The following is a 23,048-nucleotide window of genomic DNA, read 5'->3' as shown; positions in this document are numbered from 1 at the left end:
AAGTTTAAAAAAAAAAGCAAGCTGTATAATAGTGTCTATAGTTTGTGACCACTAAATGTTTATTTAAAGGGGGGTACACACATTTGTCTCTGGATAGAGACTCAAGAAACTAATGACATTCGTTGACCCACACCTGTCTGTAATACACTGGACTCTAAAACAATTGAAGAAGAAATCTGTCTGATTCTTGCATCACTAGCACAACTAGGACACCTGGCACATAGTAGGTGTCCATATATGTTTAATAAGTTGAACTGAATTCGAAAAACACTTAATGAAGTTCTCCCGACTTATTCACCTACCCAACCTTCTTCCTTTCTACTTACCTTCCCTCCTTTCCTCATTAATCCTTCAATAAATATTTACTGAAGACCTACAGTGTGTTAGATGCTGGGATAGTGGGTGCTCCATCCCAGAATTCCTCCAGACGAGGTCTACATCCTATTTAGGTTCTTCCTTGGGGCAGACACTGTGTCTCCAACATGCTGATAAGAAGTTCCATTTCAAGCTCTTCTTGAGAGATTTCATCCCCACCGGTTGCTAGTCCCCTGCCACTATCTTCACTTTCAGTGGCTTGACCAAGGACACTAGGAGTCCCAGAGAGAACCCTGATGTATCCCACTTTCCCAAATCATTGCCTAATGAAATGTCTCACAAATTCACGCATACCTGATTATGGTAATTGTTGCCTTGTGACCCCGCCCCCCCAATGAATCCATGCCTATGTGGAGTTCCCTCCTACATTGACTCTGGCTTTATCAAAAGACTTATCTTGGCCACTGGGACAATAGCAAGCATGATACAAGCAGAGACTGAAAGAGATACTGGCACATTGGAGCTTGTCTGCTTGGAACTCAGCCACCATGCTGTGAGAAGCCCAAGCCACGTAGAGAGGCTGTGTGCAAACAACCCAAAGTGTCCTGGTCGACAGCTCCAGTTGAGCTCCCAGCCACTACCAACGGCCATCTACGTGTGTGCCATCTTGTACATTCCAGCCCAGTCAAACCCCCAGTTATATAGCCCAAACGATACCACAGAAGAGCAGAAGAACCACCCAGCTGATCCCAGTCCACCCGCAGAATTAGGAGAGATGATAAAATGGTTGGTATTTGACATCACTACATCTTGGGGTGGTTTGTTACCCAGCGATAGCTAACCAAAACACTGGAAAGAACAGCTCCCAGCTATATCCTCTTTGATACAGTCAGGCTCCACTTGGACCTCACAGGGTCCAAATGGGTGGTTGTTCCCATGACGATTCAAGTCTAAGAATCAACAGGGCCATGACCTGAGCTTACTCCACACTGGGGCTGGCTACAGAGGGCAGTGTCGCCTAGGTTCAGAAAGCCAACTCCGGCCAGGCTCTCCTGGGTTTCCTAACTCTGTGCTCCTCTTTCCAGGACACCTAGACCCTTGGGCGGCCTTCAGCACTGTGTCAGGGGAAGCAAAAAGCCCCTGGATATATCTAAGTATCTTCTAGAGCATTCTCTTTTATTCAAAAATTCAGAGGGTGCGGATGTTCCGTAAAGCGACGGTTAAATTCCAAAGTAGGAGGCAACATTTGCATGACGTTTTAAGCCAGAAGTCAAGATTTATCAAACACACGTCAATAGGTTGCTTTAGGCTTTTTCCTTAGGCCCTTAGGCGTCCCCATTCCCAGGTCCCTTAGGGGAGGTTGGTGGAAAAGCGTAGGGACCCCTGATCCACTTGCACCACCCCACCCAATTGTTGGGGAGCCTGGAATTTGGGAAGGAAAGGGATTTGTCCAAGGTCTCCCAGCGAGCCAGTGGCAGGGCTGGGAGCAAACCCAAGCTTTGTGTGTCCAGTTACACCTTTTCTTTTCAAGAACTAATAATTACCGCTAGAAAAAAACAATTTTTTGAGGCCAACCTCCCACCTAAAAGAGAAACAGAGATATTACCTTTCCTGATGTCTTCACACCTTTCCAGAGGCTGAAAAACAGGATGACGACGACGATCATCAGACAGACCAAGAGCTGCCACTGGGGCAGGCCGATGTCATGGATACCGCTGCTCTCATGAAGATGCAGGACGCCGCGCCTGCCCGGAGGAGAGGGGAGGGGAGCAGGCAGACGCCATCAGATAGGGAGGATGACCGTGGCCTGGACCACAGGCCAGTCCCCGAAGGTGCACAGTTGGAGACGGTCCCCGGGGGCCCAGCCACAGCCCTGCATCATTTATGCCTGCTCGGTCCCTAGGACAGCTCTGCCCTGCGCCAGCAAATCATCTGGGGAGACGCCACTCAAGCCTGCTTTTTTTTTAAAAAAAACAACTTTTATTTATTGAAGTGTGTTTCCCCAGGACCCATCAACTCCAAGTCAAGTAGTTGTTTCAATCTAGTGGTGGAGGGCGCAGCTCACAGTGGCCCATGTGGGGATCATACTGGCAACCCTGTTGTTAAGAGCAACGCGCTCTAACCAACTGAGCTAACCGGCTGCCCCAAGGCTGCTTTTTAAACACTGACAAAAATCTCTTGAGTGCCCCTTGCGTGTCTGGTCCTGGGGAGATGCTGGTAAATAGCCGGAGAGGTCCCTGCCCTCGCAGTTTAGAACAGGGGCAATCTACAGGAGTGGTGGGGCAATTTTGCCCCCCAGGGGACACTGCAACGTGTGGCAATGTCTTTGATGGTCACCACTTGGGGAGGTGGTGGTGTTACTGACATCTAGAGAATAGAGAATAGGGACGTCGTGCAGTGCACACAACAGCCTAAATATCCTACAGTGCACAGAACAGCTTCCGATAACAGAATTATCCAGTTGAAAATTTCCACATTGCTGAGGTTACGAATCCCTGTCTAGGGCCTGAGCAAGCCAAGAGTAATGCTTCTCCTATTTGGGAAAGACTATTAAGCCAAAGGTATGCACATCCTATGCCCTAGCAATTCCACTCCTGAGTATTTACCCAACAGAAACATGTATGTAAGTTCATCAAAAGACACATTCGAGCATGTCCATAATAGCATTATTTAGAATAACCGCAAACTGCAAAATACTCAAATATCCATCAGAAGCAGAATGGATATAGAAATTGTGATGCATGCATAAAATGGAATATTATTCAGCAACATGCTCTATATGGCTGAATCTCTCACACATAATTCTACGACAAAGTCAAAACCAAAAGAGTTCTTTCTGTCTAATTCCATTCATGTCAAGTACAACACGCAAAACAAACCTAAGTTAGAAGTCAGGATGGATGTACCCTGGGTGAGGGGGGGTGGGTCTGGCTGACGGAACACAGTGGGGACTTCAGAGACACCAGTCAGTTGGTGACTTAAGAAACATCCAGACCTGGAGAGAATTTTTATGAATTTATTTGAGCCAAACTGACGACAATTGCCAGGAAGCAAAATCTCAACAGACTGAGAAAATGCTCCAGAGAATGGCAGTTTTGCAGCTTAATTTACACATTAGAATCAAAGGAGGAAACATCAGGAGGGTTACGTGAAATGCATTGCTGGTAGATTAAGGGGGCGGGAGAAAGCAAAGTGGGGAAATCTCTAGGATTGGATAAAAAGTAAAACAGAGAGACACAGACTTCTCTTACATTGGTAGATGCAGGAGAGTTAATAATTAACATTTGGGGCACATAGAGATGGTATTCGGGGAACAATATAATGAGGGGTTCTGTGGTCTCTAGATGGTGCTTGCAGTTGTGCCGTGAAGAGTCTAGAAAAGGAGATCATGCTGACATTTCAAAGGTATGTTATCTTACCGGCAAAAAAACAATAGACAGGCTCACTTATGGCAAAGACTGACCTTTGTCAAGGAAGCTACAAGCCTAGGACGTGACGACCCGCCTTGACCTGCTTTCAGTGAGGAGTTTTTATGTTCAGATCATCCTATGTGGTTACTTTTGGTCTCTGAGTGTGTCGGGCCCGCCATGCAGGCCTCTGCTGAGCTTGTCAAGTTTAGTACGAGAGCCTACTTATTTGTCCACACAGGCCCGGGTGCTGGTTACATGGCTGTGTTCCGTGTGTGACATTCTTGAGCTGTCACTTAATGACATTCATGTCTCTGTAACATGTCATCCTCCAGAAAAAAACCCAAAAAGGAATACATATTCTTGAGGCTTAAGTATATCAGGCCCCTCATACACACTATAATGAAGCGTGTATGACTGGCAATAAATAGACTGGCAAACAAAATGACCAACTGTTAATTGATATCTAGCCAAAGTCTATTAGGATCTAACCAAGGTCAAATAAGACCAACTGATAAAATAGGAGGCCAGGTCCCAAGGCAGGGAGGTTCCCCCACCGCAATCCCACGTGGGCCTTTTAAAGATAAAAAAGTAGAAGTGTTCTGATGGAAGAGAGAACAGCTTGGAATGGTATTGCCTCTGCATCCAAATCATTCATGCCTCACTGGTGCCTGCCATAAGCAGACCCATCCTGGCTTCAGATCACACTGAAGGACCGCTCATGCACAGTGCCTGCCTTGGCGGGGGGAGGCTTCTGTTCCAGCACTGGAGTTAGCACTAAACCCACAATTCCAGTCAAGAGGCACAGGGTTGGGAGGGCCGAGGGAGCTTCAAGGGCAACCAGACCTGGTCTCTGCCCTCCTCTGCACTTCATACTCAGAGGCTGCAGTCAGCCGCAACTTTCCAGACACTCTTCCAGGCCCATCGCCAATGTCACCTCCTCTGGGAGGCCTCCGAGATCACCCCAATAGGAATCTTTCAACCCTGACAGTTCTGTGGCTCTTGGCTCATTTCCCACACAGAGCCTGCTCCTCCAGCTTTAGGGCTGACTGTGTGCAGGCTGTCCCAGGATGAGGAGATGGATGAACCATGTCTGGGCCCCCAGTGCTAAGCCAGACCTGGCAGGCAGGCCTGTTAGCTCAGAGAGGAGGCTGGATCAGGAGCAAAGGCTCACAGCCTTTCTTGCTAACCTCAACAACCTATCTTCTAGAAAAAAGGAGACCCAGGACCACCCCAAGGGGAACTGAGAAGGAAAGAGGGTCAGTCTCCCCCACACGCACTTCCTCTTCTTAGCAACTCCTCCCCTGACTTGTTGTAAATTCCTAACCCTTCTGTCCAGTTCTCTCATGCTGCCCAGGGGGACCATCCGTGTCCCCATGTAGAAGCTTTACTTCCCTGTGTCTCATTCTACAGGGTTTGCTCTCGGCCAGGGGTCCAAACAGAAAGTGGCACGTTAATCCATTCATACTTAGTGCTGAAGGCAAAAAGTAGCTTAATATGTTGTCTGTCTCTGGGGTGGGGCCTTAACCCAAAAGAAAGACACATTGGTGGTAGAAAGTTACACAAATGCAACGGATAAGCTAGAAGATAGACAACATATTCTGTCTCTCTTTCTGTCTCTCTCACTCACTCTCCCCTGTGCCTTACCTCTCCCTTCTCCTTTCCTCTCCTTCCTCTTTACCTACCTCCCCAAAGAGAAATATGAGATCAAAATAATGTAATTTTGAGACTATTTTTGACAAAAACAGAGTTCTTAACCTGCACATTAGAATCAACAGAAGATCTTTGAAAAATTACTACTCTCTGGGCCCTGCGGTCATTAAATTAGAACCATTGAGAAATGGGGCCTGGGCATCCTTGCCTCTTAAATTTCCCAGTGATTTTTCTGGGCAAAACTGAGTGAAACTCACCGAACTAGAGGCCAGCCCAAAGGATGGGTTTTCTTTAGAGCAAATTTACCTTCCAGAAACTGTCTTTACTTTCCTGACAAAATAAAATTGGCGATCGAAAAGCAAACTAAGGCACAGAGTGGCTCATAAAAAGTGGGCTTGAAATGTTTTGGAAGCCTGGGCATCAAATGTGCCCACAGAATCCGGGGCAGGCGGCTGTCCTCGCTGGGAGCTGTGTATCAGACACGGGAAGATGCTAGACTTGGAGGAGAAGGGGTACCGAGTCTGGATACGTGGTCAGCTTATCCTTGGGCAGGAGTTAAAGTGTTTTCCTGGGCAGATGAAGGGCTGGAGGCCCCACCACTGATGCTGTGTATGCCTTTTTTACTCATTCATTCATTTTTCATTCATTCAATATCGGTGTCTATTACTTGCAGGAATAAAAGAATGTGGCACAGAGATTATTCTGACTCTAGGGTCAGACAGACGCAGGCTTCCCCCGTCCTACCCCTGCCACCAGCTACAATGTGGCCTGGATTCTTTCACTGATTCCACAAACTCTTTCTGCACAGCTATTGTGAGCCAGGAGGTGTGCTGGGGGCTGGTGACAGGGCTGTGGACAAGTGGGGGAGGGTGCAAACATTCCCATGGTGAGCTGCTTTGCTCTTCGGGAAAATGGCTTTTTCATGAGGATGAAATCAGAATGGGAGACAATGCCAAGAACCCAGGAAATGCTCAGAAAATGGTAACTGTAACTTTCAGGATTGAGTCCCAGCCTTCTGGAGCAGCAGGCATCTGCCAAGGAGCTAAGGAGCCTCCAGAAAACTCACTGAGGGAGTTAGGGGGCCGGCTCCACTGAGGAGGGGGCTGGCGCCTTCTGTGCCAGCCTGTGGGAGCACAGGTGTGGTAGAGAGAGAGCTGGGGAAAGGGGGATGTGTACAAGATACAGGTCTGCAGGTGAGCATGCGTGAACTCACCTGCAGAGCTGTGTGGGTGATCAAGGCCCGACATACCCTCGTCCCTCCTCCCCAGGGGGACCCCTCCCCACAACCCCCAAGCCGGATGTTGTGGCTTTCAACTACTCACCCCCAACATAAAACTATCTACCCAAAGTGTTAAAAGTCTCAAGGCTGTGAAATCCTGGTCTAAAGGACACAAACCTAAGCCTATCAGAATCTCAGTCTTTTCATAATCGTCCCATGCCAAATATGTCCCCTGCCTCATCACGCCCTGCCCTTGGCTCCTGGCAATGGCCAGCTACTTGTCCTTCCCTTATCATAGGAAGCTCTCAGCGCTCTCCGCCTTGGAACTGTCTGTCCCTCTTTGCCTAGAACACACTTGCCAGCCCAATTTGTCTGCCTAGCAAACTTCTCATTCTGCTGGTCTCAACTCAAAAATGATGTCCTAACTTAGGCTCCTTTCCTGTGCCTTATGAGAGGGAGAAAGCGACAAATGGGAAGTGGAGAGGAGAAGAAGGGAAAGGAGGGGAAGAAGGTGGAGGGCAGGGGCGGGTGGCAGGGGCTGAGCCTGTCTAAAAAGATAGAGAACCAGAATCAGGCACTGAACCCATCTGGTTTTTAATTCTGCTTCTTCCCATTGCTTTATGGGCCAAGCGTTGAATGGCATCAATAACCATTTGTTCAATTTGACGATTAAAATTGTGAAGAGAAGGCACTAAACCAACTGATCTTGCCCTGAAATGTACTAAAATGCTTCTGGAGACTGATCAGATGGCTGAAATGCCCCCTGATGGGCCCAGGAGACCCCACGTGCAGGTTGCAGTGGTTGTCATGATATCGCACTGGGGAAAAGACCAGACTCCTGATGTATTTCCCAACAAGAGGGATGGGAGCCCCGCCTCCTCTCCCCAGCAGCCTCAAGCCTTGGGGGTTAGCACACATAGTTTGGGTTTGCTGGAGTTTTCCAGCAATTTAATGAAAATGAATCATCGTGAAGGGTACATTCGGTCCAGGCTTTCCAATGTCTACGGGCCAAAAGGGCTCACTTTCTCACTTGACGTTCCTCACAGGGCGCTGGTGGCAGAGGGAGAGCCCTCTCCCTGCCAGGAACAGGCAGGGGGTAGAGGCTCTCTATGACTGGGCATGCTCACCAAGGTGCCCTTGTACAGATAAAGTTCTGGAGCATCAGGGCTTCTCTTAGCCACTGGCTGTTTGGCGTCAGGCCTGGAGCCTGGAGAGAAGAATGGTTTTGTTCCCTTGAATGGTATGTTCGATCCATCATCTTAAATGAGTACAAGATGGCAACAGAATTGGCCAGCAGGCTCCGAGGAAAAAGAAACAACTAATCTCCTCAGGGTTGGCATAGGAGGAGTCCTACTTGCTGGGTCCCCAGACAGAAATGGGATAACTGTTTTAAAACAGAAATATTTGGATAAAAGGGCCATGTGCCCTTAAAAGAAACATCTAGAGGCAGCTCATGACTCAGTGACTTAGAAGCTCACAAAAGCAGGCTCCAGGTGAGACAGAGATGCAAGGATGGGCTCCTTTCTACCTGCAGAGACTCCTGCACGCCTGTCCCAGATACACCCCATTAGAGTCTCTGACAAGATGAGGAGAAAGACGGACAGGGGCCTGTGTATGGGGTGAGAGCTTTGACGTGATTCCGGCTCTGCCTCTTATCTAAAACCTGAGCCTCCACATTCTTACCTATAAAATGGGAACAATTTCACCAACATGAACTGTAATGACTAAATGGGTCTTGGATGGGAAGGGATCTTTGGTGCCTGGCTCACAGCAGCTATGAAGTTCAGGGAAGGTGGAGAGCTTAACAGGAGAGGAGAGAGAACAGGAGAAGAGGGCAACTGTGTAGAGCCGAAAGCTGCTAAAATAAGCCTTCGATTCTGCTCCTCATTATGTCCCCTAGCTCCTTCAGGCCCACACATACGAATGTCATCTTTATCCAACACATTCTGCTGTTTAGGGCAGTGATGAAAGTAGCCAGCATCTCAAAACCTACCTCACCTCTCCCGCCTGCTGTGTGTCTCTGCTGGGGCAGATCTGCTGGCCTTTGAGACGTCAGAGGAGGAATAAAATAATAACGGGACTAGAGGTGAGGCTATCATTTTCCATTTTAATTTGTAATGACAGGGGTTGCCAAGAGCGAGAAAAGAAAACTCAGGCGTTTTCCTTTCCCCTGAGATGACAAAGGGGAAAGCATGGAACCAATTACACATACGAGCGGTACCCTCTGTCTCACTATCCTGCACGTCCCCTGGTCCAAACTACACCCATAAATTAGGAAGTCCTAAAACCTCCGCCCGCAAGCTCTGGGTTCTGGGATTTTCTGAAGCAATGCTCCTACAGGAGAAGAACAACGGAGGCTCTAGATTCTCCATGACACTGTAGGGATGTCAGCCTGACCCCACCAGGACCTCCTTCTGTCTGAAATGGGAGAGTGCAGTGGCCAAGACCAGGGGTCTCAATCTTGGCTGGCTATCAGAATCGTGGAGGAGCTATTAATAAAAGTCCCCGTGCCCTGGCTGCACGCTGACCCATGACATCAGAATCTCTGGGCGTAGTGGCCAGGTATCAAGGTATTAGAAAGTCCTCCAGGTGGCACCACCTGGGTTTAGCATCACTGGGCTAAGAGTGTGGGCTTTCGAACCAGAATGCTGGGGCTCAAACCCACTTTAAATGCCACTTCTATACTGGGACCTGCATGACCTGGGACAAGTCACTCACTGCTTGTGCCTATTTCCTCATTCATAAAATGACAATGATTTTAGACCACCGTGGTCAGGATTAAAAGATAGTAAAGGCACTTTGCACAATGGCTGGGACCTAAGTTAAGCTGGATAAATGTTAGCTGTGACAATGGCTGATATTAACAGCCACCAAGGTTCGACTCCAATGTGACAGAGAGGTTAAGAGTGCAGGCTCTGGAGTCTCACTGCCCAGAAAAGCTGGGGGCGGGGTGAGGAGGGTAAGTTTCCCAGGGCACAGTGTAAGGAGACGCTCGCTCTCGGTGTCCTGCAAGAGCCAGTGCCTGGGTCCGGATCTTGGCTCTGTGCAGTACTAGCCGTGTGGCCATGGGCCAGTGATCTACCATCTTATCTGCAAAACAAAGCTCATGTTTGCAGCGTCCTGGTGTGAGCAATGAGGGTAAGAGTCACAGAAACCTCATCAGGCTGAGGCCTCAGTGGAGATAATACACACAAAGAAGTTAGCAGATACGCATGGTAAGTGATTAGCTGTCCGCATGAGGGAGCCAGGAATGATGCTGTGACTTACACAGATGCTCGCTTTCAGTGACAGCAGGGCCTCAGATCCTTTGGGGACCGTAGATGTATTTAGAACTCAGTGACAACTATGGACCCTCTCCCAGAAAATGCCCAAACACACATAACTGCACATGGCCACTGGGAGTTCACAGGAAACAGACGGAGGCAGGTGGACACACAAGTCCTTCTCAAATCCTCTGTGAGGCCGTATTGGGTCCGGAGAACCCTAATTTCCCTGAACCCAAGGCGGCCGCAGACTTTCCAGAAGCCACTTTTAACCAAACCAAATCTCCCTGGTGCTGCTGCACTGAGACAGCAGGGATGGAAATAGTCCTAAGTTACCCCATCTTTGGATAATCAGGACTCACTCCCAGGTCCTTGGCTTAGGGAATACACAAGACTGAAGATACTGACCCTGACGTCTGTGAATTTGTCTTTTCTAATTCTCTAGACCTGCACCATCCAATATGGTAGCCACTGGCCACATGTGGCTATTTAAAAGTAAGTTAATGAAAATTAAATAAAATTAGAAATTCAACTCCTCCGTCACTCCGGCCACATTTCAGCGGCTCCATAACCATGTGCCGCAGTGGCTGCCACACTGGACTGAGCAGACATAAAACTTTTCTATTATCGCAGGAAATGTCACCGGGCAGGACTGCTCTGGACCCGGAGGCAGCACACCACGGCCCCCAGGCCATCCACTGGACAACCAAATGCCATTTGGGACACTAAGCTGGATCCTGGACCAGAAAGAACATCGATGGGGAAACTGGTGAATTCAAAACAGGTCATCGGTAGGTTAGTCAATAGCATATGAATGTTAGTTTTCTGATTCACTCACTTCGCTATGGTTATCTAAGGTGTCGGCATCAGGGGAGGCTGGGTGAAAGAGCTCTGTGAAACTTCTCTGTGTCTAAAATTATGTCCACATAAACAGTGACTTTTTAAAATGATGTTCCGGCTTCCTCCACCAGTCAGTGCCTCTCATGGTCCAAATAATTTCCCTGAGCTCACTCACAGCAACTTTTCCCCGTGGAAGTCCCAGAAAGAGCAGTGCTGGGCGGGCCAGACAACAGCTTCAGGGTCAGATTGGCCTGGGTTCAAGCTGCAGCTTTATCACCTGCCGGTTGAGCCCCAAATGTTTCCTTGGCTGACTTTATCTGTTCTAAGGACACCTCCTCACAGAGGCCCTCCCTGACCACTTTTCCCCCCCACAATCACTTCCTACCACATCCCTGGTTTTAGTTCCTTAAGAACAGTTACACTCCCTAAAATGTTCTTGCTTCCGGAGCCCACTCCCACTCTCCTGAGCCAGAACACAAGCTCCCCACGCAGCTTTGCCCAGGGTCAGGCCTGTGGTGGCTGCTCAGTATCCATTACAAACAATGACCGGCATGTCCCCCTTCTCTCCTGTGGTTTTCCTTAGCATGTGGCTCAGGTCCTGCCAGCACAAGCCTCAGCGCGCCCACGTGAACAGGGTGAGGAGTCAACGACTTACTCATAAAACTCTGCTGCCGGCGTGAACTTGTACTTGGAGTACTTGGTGTGGTTGCCCAGCACGGAGGCATTGAGGAGCTTGGGGTCAGTGCAGTTGGGGCTGTTCCAGGCATGGCCACAGTCGGTCCAGGGCAGGTTGAAGGTGAAAGAGGAGAAGAGGTAGTAGAGCGACCAGGCGATGATGACGTTGTAGTAGAAGCCGACGTACAGAGCGATCAGGATGACAGCGTAGCCAACTCCTGGTGGCGGCAGAGGGGTCAGGTAGGGGCTTTCCCAGGCCACCCCAGGGCCAGCTCTCCTAGGGAGCTGGCTCCCACCTCCACGACCCGACCCCTATGCCTCTCCTTTTCTATAGCAGATTGTCAGAGCCCCCTGGATCCCTTTCTGCTTACTCATGGACAGGCCAGCTGTGCCAGGGCGGTAACGCTCTAGGGAAGCAGCTGGGTCAGGCATTGCAGCAAAAGCATCCCAGCTCCCTGGCCCCTGGGCAGGATAACTCTGAGGTGTGTTAACACTGTGCCAGAGGGAATGAGCGCCTGGTCCACAGTGGAACTTGCTTATTGGGACCCTCCCCTTCCCCATCCACTGCTGGTGTTTCCTGGGATCACCTCCCAAAATAACTCCTTACACTGAAATCCTTCTCTCAGAACCATCTTCTGGGGAACCCCAAACAAGCACCCCCTGATCAGAACTTCAGCCCTGTGTGTTTTCTGGGTCTAATTCTCAACCGCCTGGTTTGTTTGCTAATCTCATCTTCCTGAACGCATCAGAAGCTCCTTGAGAGTCAGTTCCATGGCTTTGCCTACTTAGCATTGCTTTAAGGGAGTAGCTGCTAAGTATTCTTAGCCTGTAAGGTTTGGATGACGCTAATCCCTCACTTCTTTGATCTAACTAAAGGCACATGGCTCGGGCCTGGCCAATCAGAGTTCTGCTTCCCTACAGCCACAGTGATTGGTGATAGATAAGCATATGACTCAAGTCACACCAATGAGAGTCTTTTCTGGGACCTTTATAATTAAAGGTCGATATAAGGTGTTTTTGGTTATTCTGTCATTGTTAAACTTAGTAGGGTGTAATCTTGTAGCTGATGGCCAGCCCTGCTAGCACCTGAGAAGAATGCCTAAGACTGATGCTAACACTGATGAAAACAAACTGGAGATTCCAGACATTATTCAAGAACCTAGATCAAGAGAAGCCAATGCATTCTCTTTTATATTCAAGCCACTTTGAGTGGGATTTCTGGAAATTAAACAAAAATTTCCTATCTATACACATGTCTCGTAAGCCTCTTATGCCAGCCTGTCTCTACTACAGGCCTGAGTACAGAGGAGGTACTCAGGAGACATATGCCAGCTGAGAAGAGGCTCATAGGAATCACACTGGTGCTCAGTGCCATCTGGACCCAGTTCTCGAAACAGTGCTTGGGAGACAGTAATTCCCTTCTCACAGCTGTATAGGGGCCAAGAAATGGCAGTTGCTATGGCCACTTTCTCCAGATGTGCCCTAAGTCCTGAATGTAAACTTCATCTTATATCCTGTGATCAATTAATTACGGCTCTGGTATTAAGGATTGTGAGGCAGCTTTCTGGTTGAACCCAAAAAGGTCTGTAATCAATTTATCATGTCTGCCACGGGAGCAAGAGGGGAGAGTAGTGGTATGTATGCTAGACACTTCTGACATGTAAGTATTTCCTCTACAGGAAACAGATAGTCTCTGGTCACTTAGCTGTGGAGCCTGTACTGGGACCCAGGTGTCCAGATTTCCTAGGCTGAGTTTATTCCTGAAATACCAAAGGCTCTCCATGTGACTTTGAATGGTGGACATATTTGACCTTGCCAGTACCTGTGAATCCAACAAGAGAGTTGGTCTACCTCAGACCCCACCTTTGGAACAGATTCTCCAGGGGCACCACGGAAGTCCTTTTGGACAACCTCTGACTCCCCCAGACCCACTCTTTACCTTTGAAGAATGGGCAGATCTTCCACACCGTGGCCGCCCCTTCCCGGTTGTACTGGCCCAGAGCCAGCTCCATGTAAAAGAGAGGCATCCCAGCGATAATGAGGAACAGTGTGTACGGGATCAGGAAGGCACCTGGGGGACACAGAGGCAGCACGTGAGCCCCTAGAGCCGGTGCGGCCTGGACCAATGTCGGCCAGAGCGGGTGGGGGAGGGGGGATAGGTGGAAGGTGGGGGTGGGGGGGAATGTCCTCATTACTCTACTGGCCCTGCCCCTTCCCAAGGAGTGTCGTGTGGCAGGTAAATAGAATTATGCAGAACAGTTATACACGTAATCATAACAGTAATAATAACAGCTGCAGTAATGGTAATAATTGTAATAATGAAGTTCTGTAATCAAAGTAGTAAAACTTGGGTTAATCGAAGCTAACTAGGTGTGTTGTCTGCAGGACTCGCCTAGACTTTGGCATACAAGCGCTCTGGGACGTGGCCTGACAAGGATCACAGGTGCAGTCTATACCACATTGATTCAAATACAGAAACTTCTCCTTCATGAGTCATCACTCTGGGGAATGCCAATTGCCCCAAACCCTTCCTTTAATAGGTAAGAAGGTTGAGAGCAGAGAGGGAGAGACAGTGCCACAAGTGACATATGATTGAGGTTCTCCTTTTGCTCATATCTAAATCACTTTAAGGTCACATGGGGCTTTCCCTTACACGAGCTCACTGGATTCTTCTTGGCCTCACAACAGTGCACAGACATAATCAGACAGGGTCATTATGTCCCTCCCCCTCTCCCGGGGAAACTGAGGGCAGAGAAAGGAGTTGAATAGGTGCTGTTTGCACAGCTGGTAAGTGACAGAAGCAGGATTTGAATTCAGGCAGCCGAAGGTAAACAGACAACAGGGAAAATGCCTGCCCAGAGCGTCACAGAAACTAGAAGGTCCCTCCGCAATGGGCAACAATGGATCCCAGGGAGAATTCCCAGTGGAATTAGACATGTCTGAGTCCCAGAGACAATTCTTGTTGTACCCAGCAGCCTGCAGTGAGCTGAGTGGGCTCTGATGCTATGAGCTCACACACCGGGATTCATGCCCCCATCAGCCCTGGCTGCAAACCTGACCAAAGTAAAATGCCAGCTCCTTTTCCTGATGTGGCTGGGGGTGGCCAGACCAGATGCAGAGTCCCACTATGGGCCTTTGGCTGGGTTATCGTAACCTTGGAAAACCAAACACTCTCTGTCTTGCCCACACCAAGAAAATGCAGAAATTGGGAAATATTTAAGGATGGTAACATTAGAAATATAACACCCCATACTGTGTTCCAGGCAGTTTCCATGCAATGTCTCATTCAATCTTCACAAAAACCCTAAAATGCAAAGATTATTAATACCTCCATTTTACAAATGTGAAAACTCAGACTCCAAGCTAGCAGAGAACTGTGGCCGTCATACGACACCCAGGGTCAGACTTGCCCAGCTCCTCAGACTATCCGTTCTTCACTTTCTTCCCAGGAAGCCCAAGACTCTTATGGACAAAGCATGAAGAGTTGGCCCCAGGGGTCTGAAACCCAGTCCCTTCTGTAGCAGGAGGAGATGCAGCATGGTGGACAGTAGAGAAGAAACTATTGGGAGGTGAGGACCTCCTATGTATCAAGCAGAGCACTGGGCACTGGACATCTGTGATCTCATTGACCGTTCCCAGAAATTATCTGAGGTAGCAACTGCTATACCCATTTTTTAGAGAAGGAAACTGAGGCTTGGAGAAATTAAGTGACTTGACCAAGCTCACCCAGAGGGTAAGTGAGGGATCTGGGATTAGGTCTGCCTGGCTCCAGAGCTTCAGAGCCATTCTCAATATATTCTGCAGATTCTAGAACATTCCAGCCTAGGTAAAGGACAGAGTCTGGGGAAGGGTGTTCTGAGACTGGGGATCTGGTGGCAGCTAAGCCACCCAGGCTGTTGGTCAGAGGCTGGTCCAGGGCTCCAGCCCCTGATTCAGGCTGAACCTCTTTGAAACAGCCACAAGCCAACCTATCTCTCCCCTCCGTTTTTTGCTTTCAGTCTCCACCTTTGTCCCTCCGCCACACAGACAGGGCTGGTCTGGCACCTGATTTCATGTCTGCCCACACTGCTGACAGCAATGGTGGTACTGATGGTGGGTTGGTGAAAGTAACAAGGACCATCTATTGAGCAGCTGTTATGTGTCAAGCCACACACTAAGTTTTCACATAATTATTCATCTAAAACCATCCCAGAGAGATAATTACCACGAATCCCATTTAACAGATGAGGAAATCTGAGGCTTTAGAAAGGTCAAGTTGTTTGTCCAAACTCGTAAGGATGCAGCTTGGCTTCAAACCTGGGTCTGTCTGAGCTCTGCCTTGTGACCACCTGTTTCTCCCCTTGGGAGCCTGGAGCCAGAAAGTAGGGGAAATAGACATATGAAACTGTTTAATAGGCCTGAAGACGGAATTCGGTGGCCCAAGGGACTATGGGGAAGGACAAAGCCAGGAGTCATGGCTCAGGTCTTGGCAATGCTTTGCCACTGGTGATTCGATGTTCTTTTCCACAAGGAAGGGAAAGAGCAACATCAGTCAATTAACCCGGCATCTCACGTTGGCGGGTCTTCTCAACCCTACAACTCTGGGTGGCACCACCAACAGGTTGGTGAATCGCCCCATTTGGAATCTGTCTCCTCTTGTGCTGGCTGGGAGTCCCAGCCAAAAGAGGGGAGGAGGGAGGTGACGGGTCTGCACAAGTCCAGGGCCCTTCTCTGTGAGAGCGTGTGATGTGGGCCAGCCAAGGCTTCAGGTGGAAACAGACCGAGAACATGCCAGAATGATGAAACAGCTAAATATGAATGAAAACCAGAAAGCTGCCCTGTGGCCAGTGCCTTCTTCTAAAAGAAGACATCGCTGGGAGAGCTAGCCCAAGCTCCCTTGTGGAAAGAGCTGGAGGAAGCCAGGGCAGAGCTGGAGTCAGAAAGCGGTTTCAGTAAAAGGCGAACAATTATGTAAATGTCTAACCACTATGCTGTACACCTGAAACTAATATAATGTTGAATGTTAACGGTAACTGAAAAACAATTTTTTTTCATTCAATAAAAAATGAAAGGGTCAGCTGAGGACACCTCCCTTGGAAACAATCCTGAAGCAGCTCCTGGGAAATCGAGGCTGGCTCGCACACTTCCTACTGCCCTGGCGGGCCTGTAACTATCACATGCCCACAGCCCTGCTATGTCCCTATGTATGGTGGTGCCAGCTGCAGCCAGCCTTCCATGGGGCCTGAGTGTGGAGAGCTTCTGCTCAGGGGCCACAAGCACAGCATCCTGGCTCTGGAATGTTCTGGCTGTGCAGGTGCTGGGTGACAGGAGCAGACCTAAGAGCAACACAGGCAGAGCACACCTCCCGAGGGTCTGTCTCAGCTCCTGGGTATCTCTAACACACAGACATGTCCCCAAGTGCACACTGCACACACTCATGCAAAGATACCCGTACACTTCTGCACACTGACACACTCACACAAACACATGAATAAAGCCGCTACCAACTGTGAAAGGGACTCTGACCAGTGGCCTTTGGATGACTTTAGCAAGGAAAGCATCTGTCCATCACCTCTAGCCGAACACACACTGCCTGACACCCCGCCATTAGAGAGGAACCCCACTATTGCAGAGGAGTTCTGGAATCCTCAGTGCACAAGCCATGTCCTCAGGAAGGGAAGCCCAGTGGTTGCCAAGTCCTGAGTGGGGTGTGCTGGAGCAGAGCCTGGGCGGGGGAGGAGGACCCCAGGAAAGGGGAGGGAATGGCTCAGGCCTGGTGGGGAATTGAGAGGAGGAGGAGGCGGTGTGACCAGGGAGAGGCTGCAGGGAGGAGAGGAGGGTCTCCTGAGACCTTGCTGGACCAGCTTCCCAGACTGTTGACGGCAGGATTCCACAAACTGAATTCTGGCCACACCCTGATATATTAAGAGGCAAAATCCCACAGAGAACTGTTCCCTTGGTACCCACAGCTCAGCTTATGGGTTGTCACTGCCGCAGCTTTTACCAGAGTCCCTAGAAAACCTTGGTCAGTGCCTAGGGTAGCTGGATTTGTCCCTCCTCCCCAAACATCCAAAGTGTCCAGTAAACATCAGCAGGAGAGGAGGAGATTCCAATAGGAAGACAGTGCCGCTCCCAGCAGGCCGACCCAGACACGAGCTGGGCCGGGGGCAAAGGCACACCACATGTGTCTACACATTTAAAGATGACAAATCAGGCTGCAGCTGCTAACTCAAACATGTTCTATCTTCTTACCTTGATAACTAGGCCTTTGTAATGGTTCCAGTGTCAAGTTCAAGTTTGGAACCCTCCACTTTTGGTGCTCTGTGCTGGAACATGAAGGCATGGGGGAGCCCCGTTTGCCCAGCACCCCCTTCATCCTCACCTCAGCTCCATCCAGACATGTGCGAGGCCTCTTGCACATACGTGTGGACTCTTGTGCCCATAGATCGAAGCTGTGTTCACAGCCTCTGCAGATAATGGGCCCTTGGTCTCCCCTTTGGGCCTGAGGCCGGGCCAGCTTATAGCACAGACCATGTTACGGAAGAAGGAACTGAGGGCAATGCCCACGCAGCCCCAGTGGGGCCCGGGGAGACTTGAGCAGGGAATTCCTAAGTCCAGTTACCTGATGTGTGGTGGGGGATGAGAAACCCTCTGGCCCTGACCCCAGAGGAGGGCAGAGCAGGGCTCTCTAACGCACAGGGCCCAGAGCACACCCTCTGTGACAGAACGCATATGGTCTCTGCTCCGGGTTCCTGACATAGAACTAAATCCTTGTCATTTCCTGAGTGATAGGCATGAAACGAGTGTCTGACACTAAGCTCCTCAATCCCTTGGAATTTTCTGGGTGATACTGTGTTTCCCTGAAAATAAGACCGAGCCAGACTATCAGCTCTAAAGCGTCATTTGGAGCAAAAATTAATATAAAACCCGGTCTTATTTTACTATAAGACCGGGTCTTATATAATATAATATGGGACTGGGTCTTATTTTAGTATAAGACTGTGTATAATATAATATAATATAATATAATATAATATAATATAATATAATATAATACCAGGTCTTACATTAATTTTTGCTCCAAAAGATGCATTAGAGCTGACGGTCCGGCTAGGTCTTATTTTCGGGGAAACATGGTAGGAGTGCCTTTTGTTCTAGTGCACTGACTCTTGGTGAAAACAATTTTCCTCTTACCCCTTGCATTGTTACTCTAGAGACAATTCTCGTCCCCCGTCCTGCTATTTACGGCTATGTGACCTTGAGTAAATGGAACTTCTTGGAGCCTTAGTTCCCTTTTGTAAGTGGGGATAGGAGCACCTGCGTCACTGGTTTGCTGTGATACTTAGAGATAACAGAGTACCTGGCACGTAGTAGGTGCTTTATAAATGGGAATCAGGTCCTGCCGTCACACACAAGAGCAGATGGGATGCACTTCTGGAAAGTGGAAATCACAAGCCAAGGATTGTCAGCTGGCTGAGGGTGGCCTGGGCCTTCGCAGAGCACATCCACAAATGCCTGCTGGAGGCCGGCAAGCACAGAGGACTCTAAGGCAGTCCCTTGCGCTCCCCATGTCGCTGTCCCAAGGGAGACTTATATCCAAACATACTGCTGACCACGAGAAGTGTAGGGCCAAGATTCCCCCAAGCCACCTCCAGCCTCATGACCAAAATGGGCCCCTGCAGTGCTGCCCACATCCCCTCAGTCATGAGGACCTGTGCCCCGCAGTGGAGACGGGTCAGGCCTCAGCTGTCAGTGTTTGGGAATTGCCTCGGCTGAGGAGAGCCACTTTACTCATGGCCACATCCCCTTCCCAGGGCAGCTGGTATCCAGCGACCCATCAACCGGGGACACAGAGTCCCAGCCCCCTCGCCCCGACTCAGGACGAGTCTGGAGGTCCCTGATCAGCTGAGACTTTGCTGAACCTGGCAGCCCATTCTCTCCATCTGGCCAGCATTGCTTCCTTCCCTACATCCCTTGCTTGACCTACGCCCCCATTCTGTCCTCGGTGCCATGGAGAAGGAGAGAAATCGGTCTTTTCCAAAGCAGTTCTTTGTGCCCTCGGTGTCAGGTACAGGGTCCCCCTTGAGTCTTTGCCAGTTAAATGGCTGGCTTCCTGTGCCCATTTCTGTAGAGAAATTCTCCAGTTCCTACAATAAACCAAGCCCAGATCATTCAAGTTTATCAACCCAGAGCCATGTACCAACTCGTCTTCTTCTGATCTTCTCCTTGGGGCCCTCAACAGCCACTGTGGGCCCTGCCCACGGGCCTGAGGGTCCCTGTCACCTCAGTGCGAGTGAGGCCCTTACACCCCTGCATGCCTTCCCCGGCACTTTACTGGGACGAGCCAGAAGCATCTTTACAAGCCTCTGTGTGAGTTCCTGCTGTTCCAAGAGGAAACGCCACACAAAATGATGACAGCTGGCTTTTTTGGCCCCACAAGGGGTCATTCCCTCACTTTAACTTTGGATCCTTCCACCTGACCGCTGGGCCTCAGCTCTGAGCCCTGGGAAAAACCCCAGCAAGAGAACATACCCACTCCCCTGATAGATTAACCCCCCTCCTCTAAGGAAGGTAATGGGGGTGGAACTCAGACAAATTAGTACTGGAGACAACACTCCCTCTGCTGTGGCTTTGCAAGGTCTGCACTAGATTTTTATTAATGAAGCTGGGGCTTTCCATATAGCTGCTTGAATGTTCTGGTTTCCCACTCCCTCCATCCTGGTTTTTTTACAGGAACAAATTAGAGGGCCTTTGGGATGCTCAGAACTACATTATAGAGGGAAATATAACCCACAAAGAGCAGAGTAGGGGCTCACCTCCCTCGTTTGAGATGTAATATCTCCAATAATAGAATCTAAACTGACATTAACTTTTAGGGTACCTACAATAGACTATGAGCTTCCTAAAGGCAGGGATTGCCTTTAGCTCATCTTGGTATTCCTGACATATGATGGGCATTTAGTACATATTTTTTGGTTAAATAAATGGATCTCAGCAGTGAGTCACACAGAGGAGGAAGCTAATGAATTCCCCGGGGCCTTTCTCCACTCATGCTGTGACCTAATCCTTCCTTAGGCAATTGGGTTTGGGACCACAGGGCAGGATGTAACATTTATCCTCATGAAATCCCATCTTGCTGGAAACAGCCCCTCTAGGTCTTTTTGGCCAGCTCAGAGCAATGGGCCAAATCATGCTCATGACCTCAGATCCAGGTCTCATCTCCAGCCCCTGACGAGCTCCTCATTCCTCCAAACTTGTCCGCTGAAAGTCCACTCCAGCTGTCTGGCTCACGTGCATCTGAACTGAACTTGGCCTGGCAAGCCTGGGGTGTAGACAGCCCCCTTACAGCCAGGTCAGATGTGGGGAAACTGAGTTTGCAAACTCCTGCCTTCCATACCAGCCACTACCTTCTACCTTGTCTCAACAAACCCAGCTATTTTGGCCAAGAGGGTTCCTAAAAGGCTATGGGTACCTGAGACCCTGAGCTTACTTGGGGAAGGAGGAAAACCCCATTTGGGACCCAGAACCACATGGGACCCCAAAATGGGGGAATGTTAACCCCCATTCTGCAGGTGAGGAAACTGCAGTGAGACAAGGTTAGGCCATCAGAATATAGAGCGACACCCACCTCTTGATTCTTGATTGCCTAGACCCAGGTGTGACTACTTCTGGCCTTATTTCCCTTTACCAATTTCCTCTTAGAATCGGTTCTGTGCCTCCATAAATAAATAAATAAATAAATAAATAAATAAATAAATAAATAAATAAATAATCAGCACCCTGCCTTACTCCTAGGTCTAGCCCAGGGGTGTCCAAACTTTTTTCAACGTTTTTCACCAAGGGCCATATGTGGTAAAATACACAAACAGCCGGGCCCCTCACTCGAGGTGAAGTACGTATTACCTCACCTGGTTTATTTAAGTAAACTAAATATATTTTTGGAGTTTGCTGTGGGCCAATTTAAAATAGATTGCGGGCCGCAGTTGGCCCGCGGGCCACAGTTTGGACACCCCTGTTCTAGCCCATGGTTAAAAAAAAATCATCAAACAATCAAAATAACTGTAACAACTCCATTTACTGAGCTTCTACTCTGTGACACTGTTTTGAGACCTTTGCATGTATTCTCTGTACTGTCATGTCACCCTGAAGGAAGGTACAGTTATTCTCCTTTTCTGCACAAGGAAACTGAGGCCCAGAGAGGGTAAGTGACTTGTCCAAGGCCACAGTTCCCAGAAAGGCCAAGCCCATATGTAAAACCCAGTTCTGTCTGAACCGAAAGGCCTTGTCTCTGACAGCTCAGAGCTAGGGGTCAGCAGATCGCATCTCAAACAGAAGCAGCCATTTGCAAAGGATAAATCACAGTGGCCTCTTTCCTCGCAGGGAGGAAGACACAGGGACCCACTCCTCCCTGGGGACCAGCGCAGGCCATGCCCAAGACCCCAGGTGCAGAGAGAGAATCTAGAACCCTGGACACAGCCCCACTGCCTGGTGCTGCCTCCCTGTTTGAGAGGTTTCTGAACGAAGCCCTGGAATTTCTCTAAGAGTGATTTTCCCCACCGGAAGCCTGCCGCACCCAGGCATCCCAGCAGCTGGCCCATGGGAAGGTGTTCAGACAGGCTGATCCTTCCCAGCAATTCATTCAGAAGATACTAGGCAGGGACCTAAACGATTAGCACCTTTATAATTTCAAAACATCCTCCAGTCTGGGACAATGTGAACTGGACTTGGAGGTTACCATGTCAATGCTTGTACCAAGAGAGCATGCGGCAAGGCAATAAAATAACAGGGCGGTGAGTCCTGGCTTGGGGACAGTGTTGGGCCAGTAGAGGGATGGATCTCGGGGGTCATCTCAGCTCACCTCTAGCTGTAGAGAGGAACTTGGGCTCAGAGAGGGGCTGTGCCTGCCCAGGGTAACAGAGCTAGGGTTTGAATTCGTGTCTTTTGACTGCTTCCACAATCACTACCTGCCAGCCTGCTTGCCCTTCTCTGGGGCTGACTTCAGAAGTACTGGATGAGAACTGGCCCACAGAGTAGCCTGAAGGTCTAGCAGAGATAACGCCCAGAAGGGTCTCCCCCAAAAGGGTTTGGAGCAAGTTAGAAAAGGAGCTGCCCCAGACTGAGGTGGGGCTGCACTGCTCTGTGGTGCCAACCATGGACATCCTGGCCAGAAGTGGAAATTCACTGGGAACACTTCCCCACCCCTTAGCCTGGCATTCAAGGTCTCCAAGGCTCGGCCCCAACTTGCCTCTCCCTTGCCCTTCAGCCTGCACTCCTGGTCTCTGAGATAATTCCACGTGTAGTCTCGCATAAATAGAATACAGCCTTTCTTCCCGAGGCTTGTCTCTACTCCTCCGGTCCCTAGGATCTGAGCTCCAATCACAGCCCACTTCTCCACATCTTTCCTAAGCAGCTCCTCAGCAGGCCTTTAGAGGGCTTGTCACCTCCCCCATCCATTTCACACGTCATTATAATGAGGTTGGAGAAGCAGCAGCGGCTTCCTTTCCTAGGCCACCCTCCATGCCAGGCTCTCCACGGGCACGGTTGCAGTTAGTCCTCGATACAAACCTCTAAGTTAAACACCATTATTTCCATTTGACAGATGAAGAAACTGAGGCTTGGCGAGTCACCCAAAGTCACACAGCTGGAAACTGGAACCCTGGACTCCACAGCCAAGGCTCCTGGTCTCCAGGCTGCCAG

The 23,048-nt window shown here is 49.5% G+C and overlaps 1 protein-coding gene across 7 annotated transcripts in view; it reads right to left on the bottom strand.

The window, feature by feature from the left end:
• The window catches only part of SLC6A2 (solute carrier family 6 member 2), a 44,184-nt gene that overhangs the window by 17,560 nt on the left and 3,576 nt on the right, over positions 1 to 23,048 (bottom strand). For all 7 annotated transcript variants that reach the window (XM_081032924.1, XM_081032929.1, XM_081032926.1 and 4 more), the window contains exons 3-5: positions 13,312 to 13,443; positions 11,353 to 11,590; positions 1,922 to 2,060 (exon numbers count right to left, since the gene is read on the bottom strand). In XM_081032924.1, coding sequence (XP_080889050.1) covers positions 1,922 to 2,060; positions 11,353 to 11,590; positions 13,312 to 13,443 — 509 coding nt within the window. The remainder of the gene's footprint in view (positions 1 to 1,921; positions 2,061 to 11,352; positions 11,591 to 13,311; positions 13,444 to 23,048) is intronic.

Source organism: Rhinolophus hipposideros (assembly GCF_964194185.1).
Source record: "Rhinolophus hipposideros genome assembly, chromosome: 21".
Taxonomy (NCBI): Eukaryota; Metazoa; Chordata; class Mammalia; order Chiroptera; family Rhinolophidae; genus Rhinolophus; species Rhinolophus hipposideros.
The sequence above is the reverse complement of the archived record's forward strand: the minus strand, read 5'-3'. Positions and strand labels throughout refer to the sequence as shown.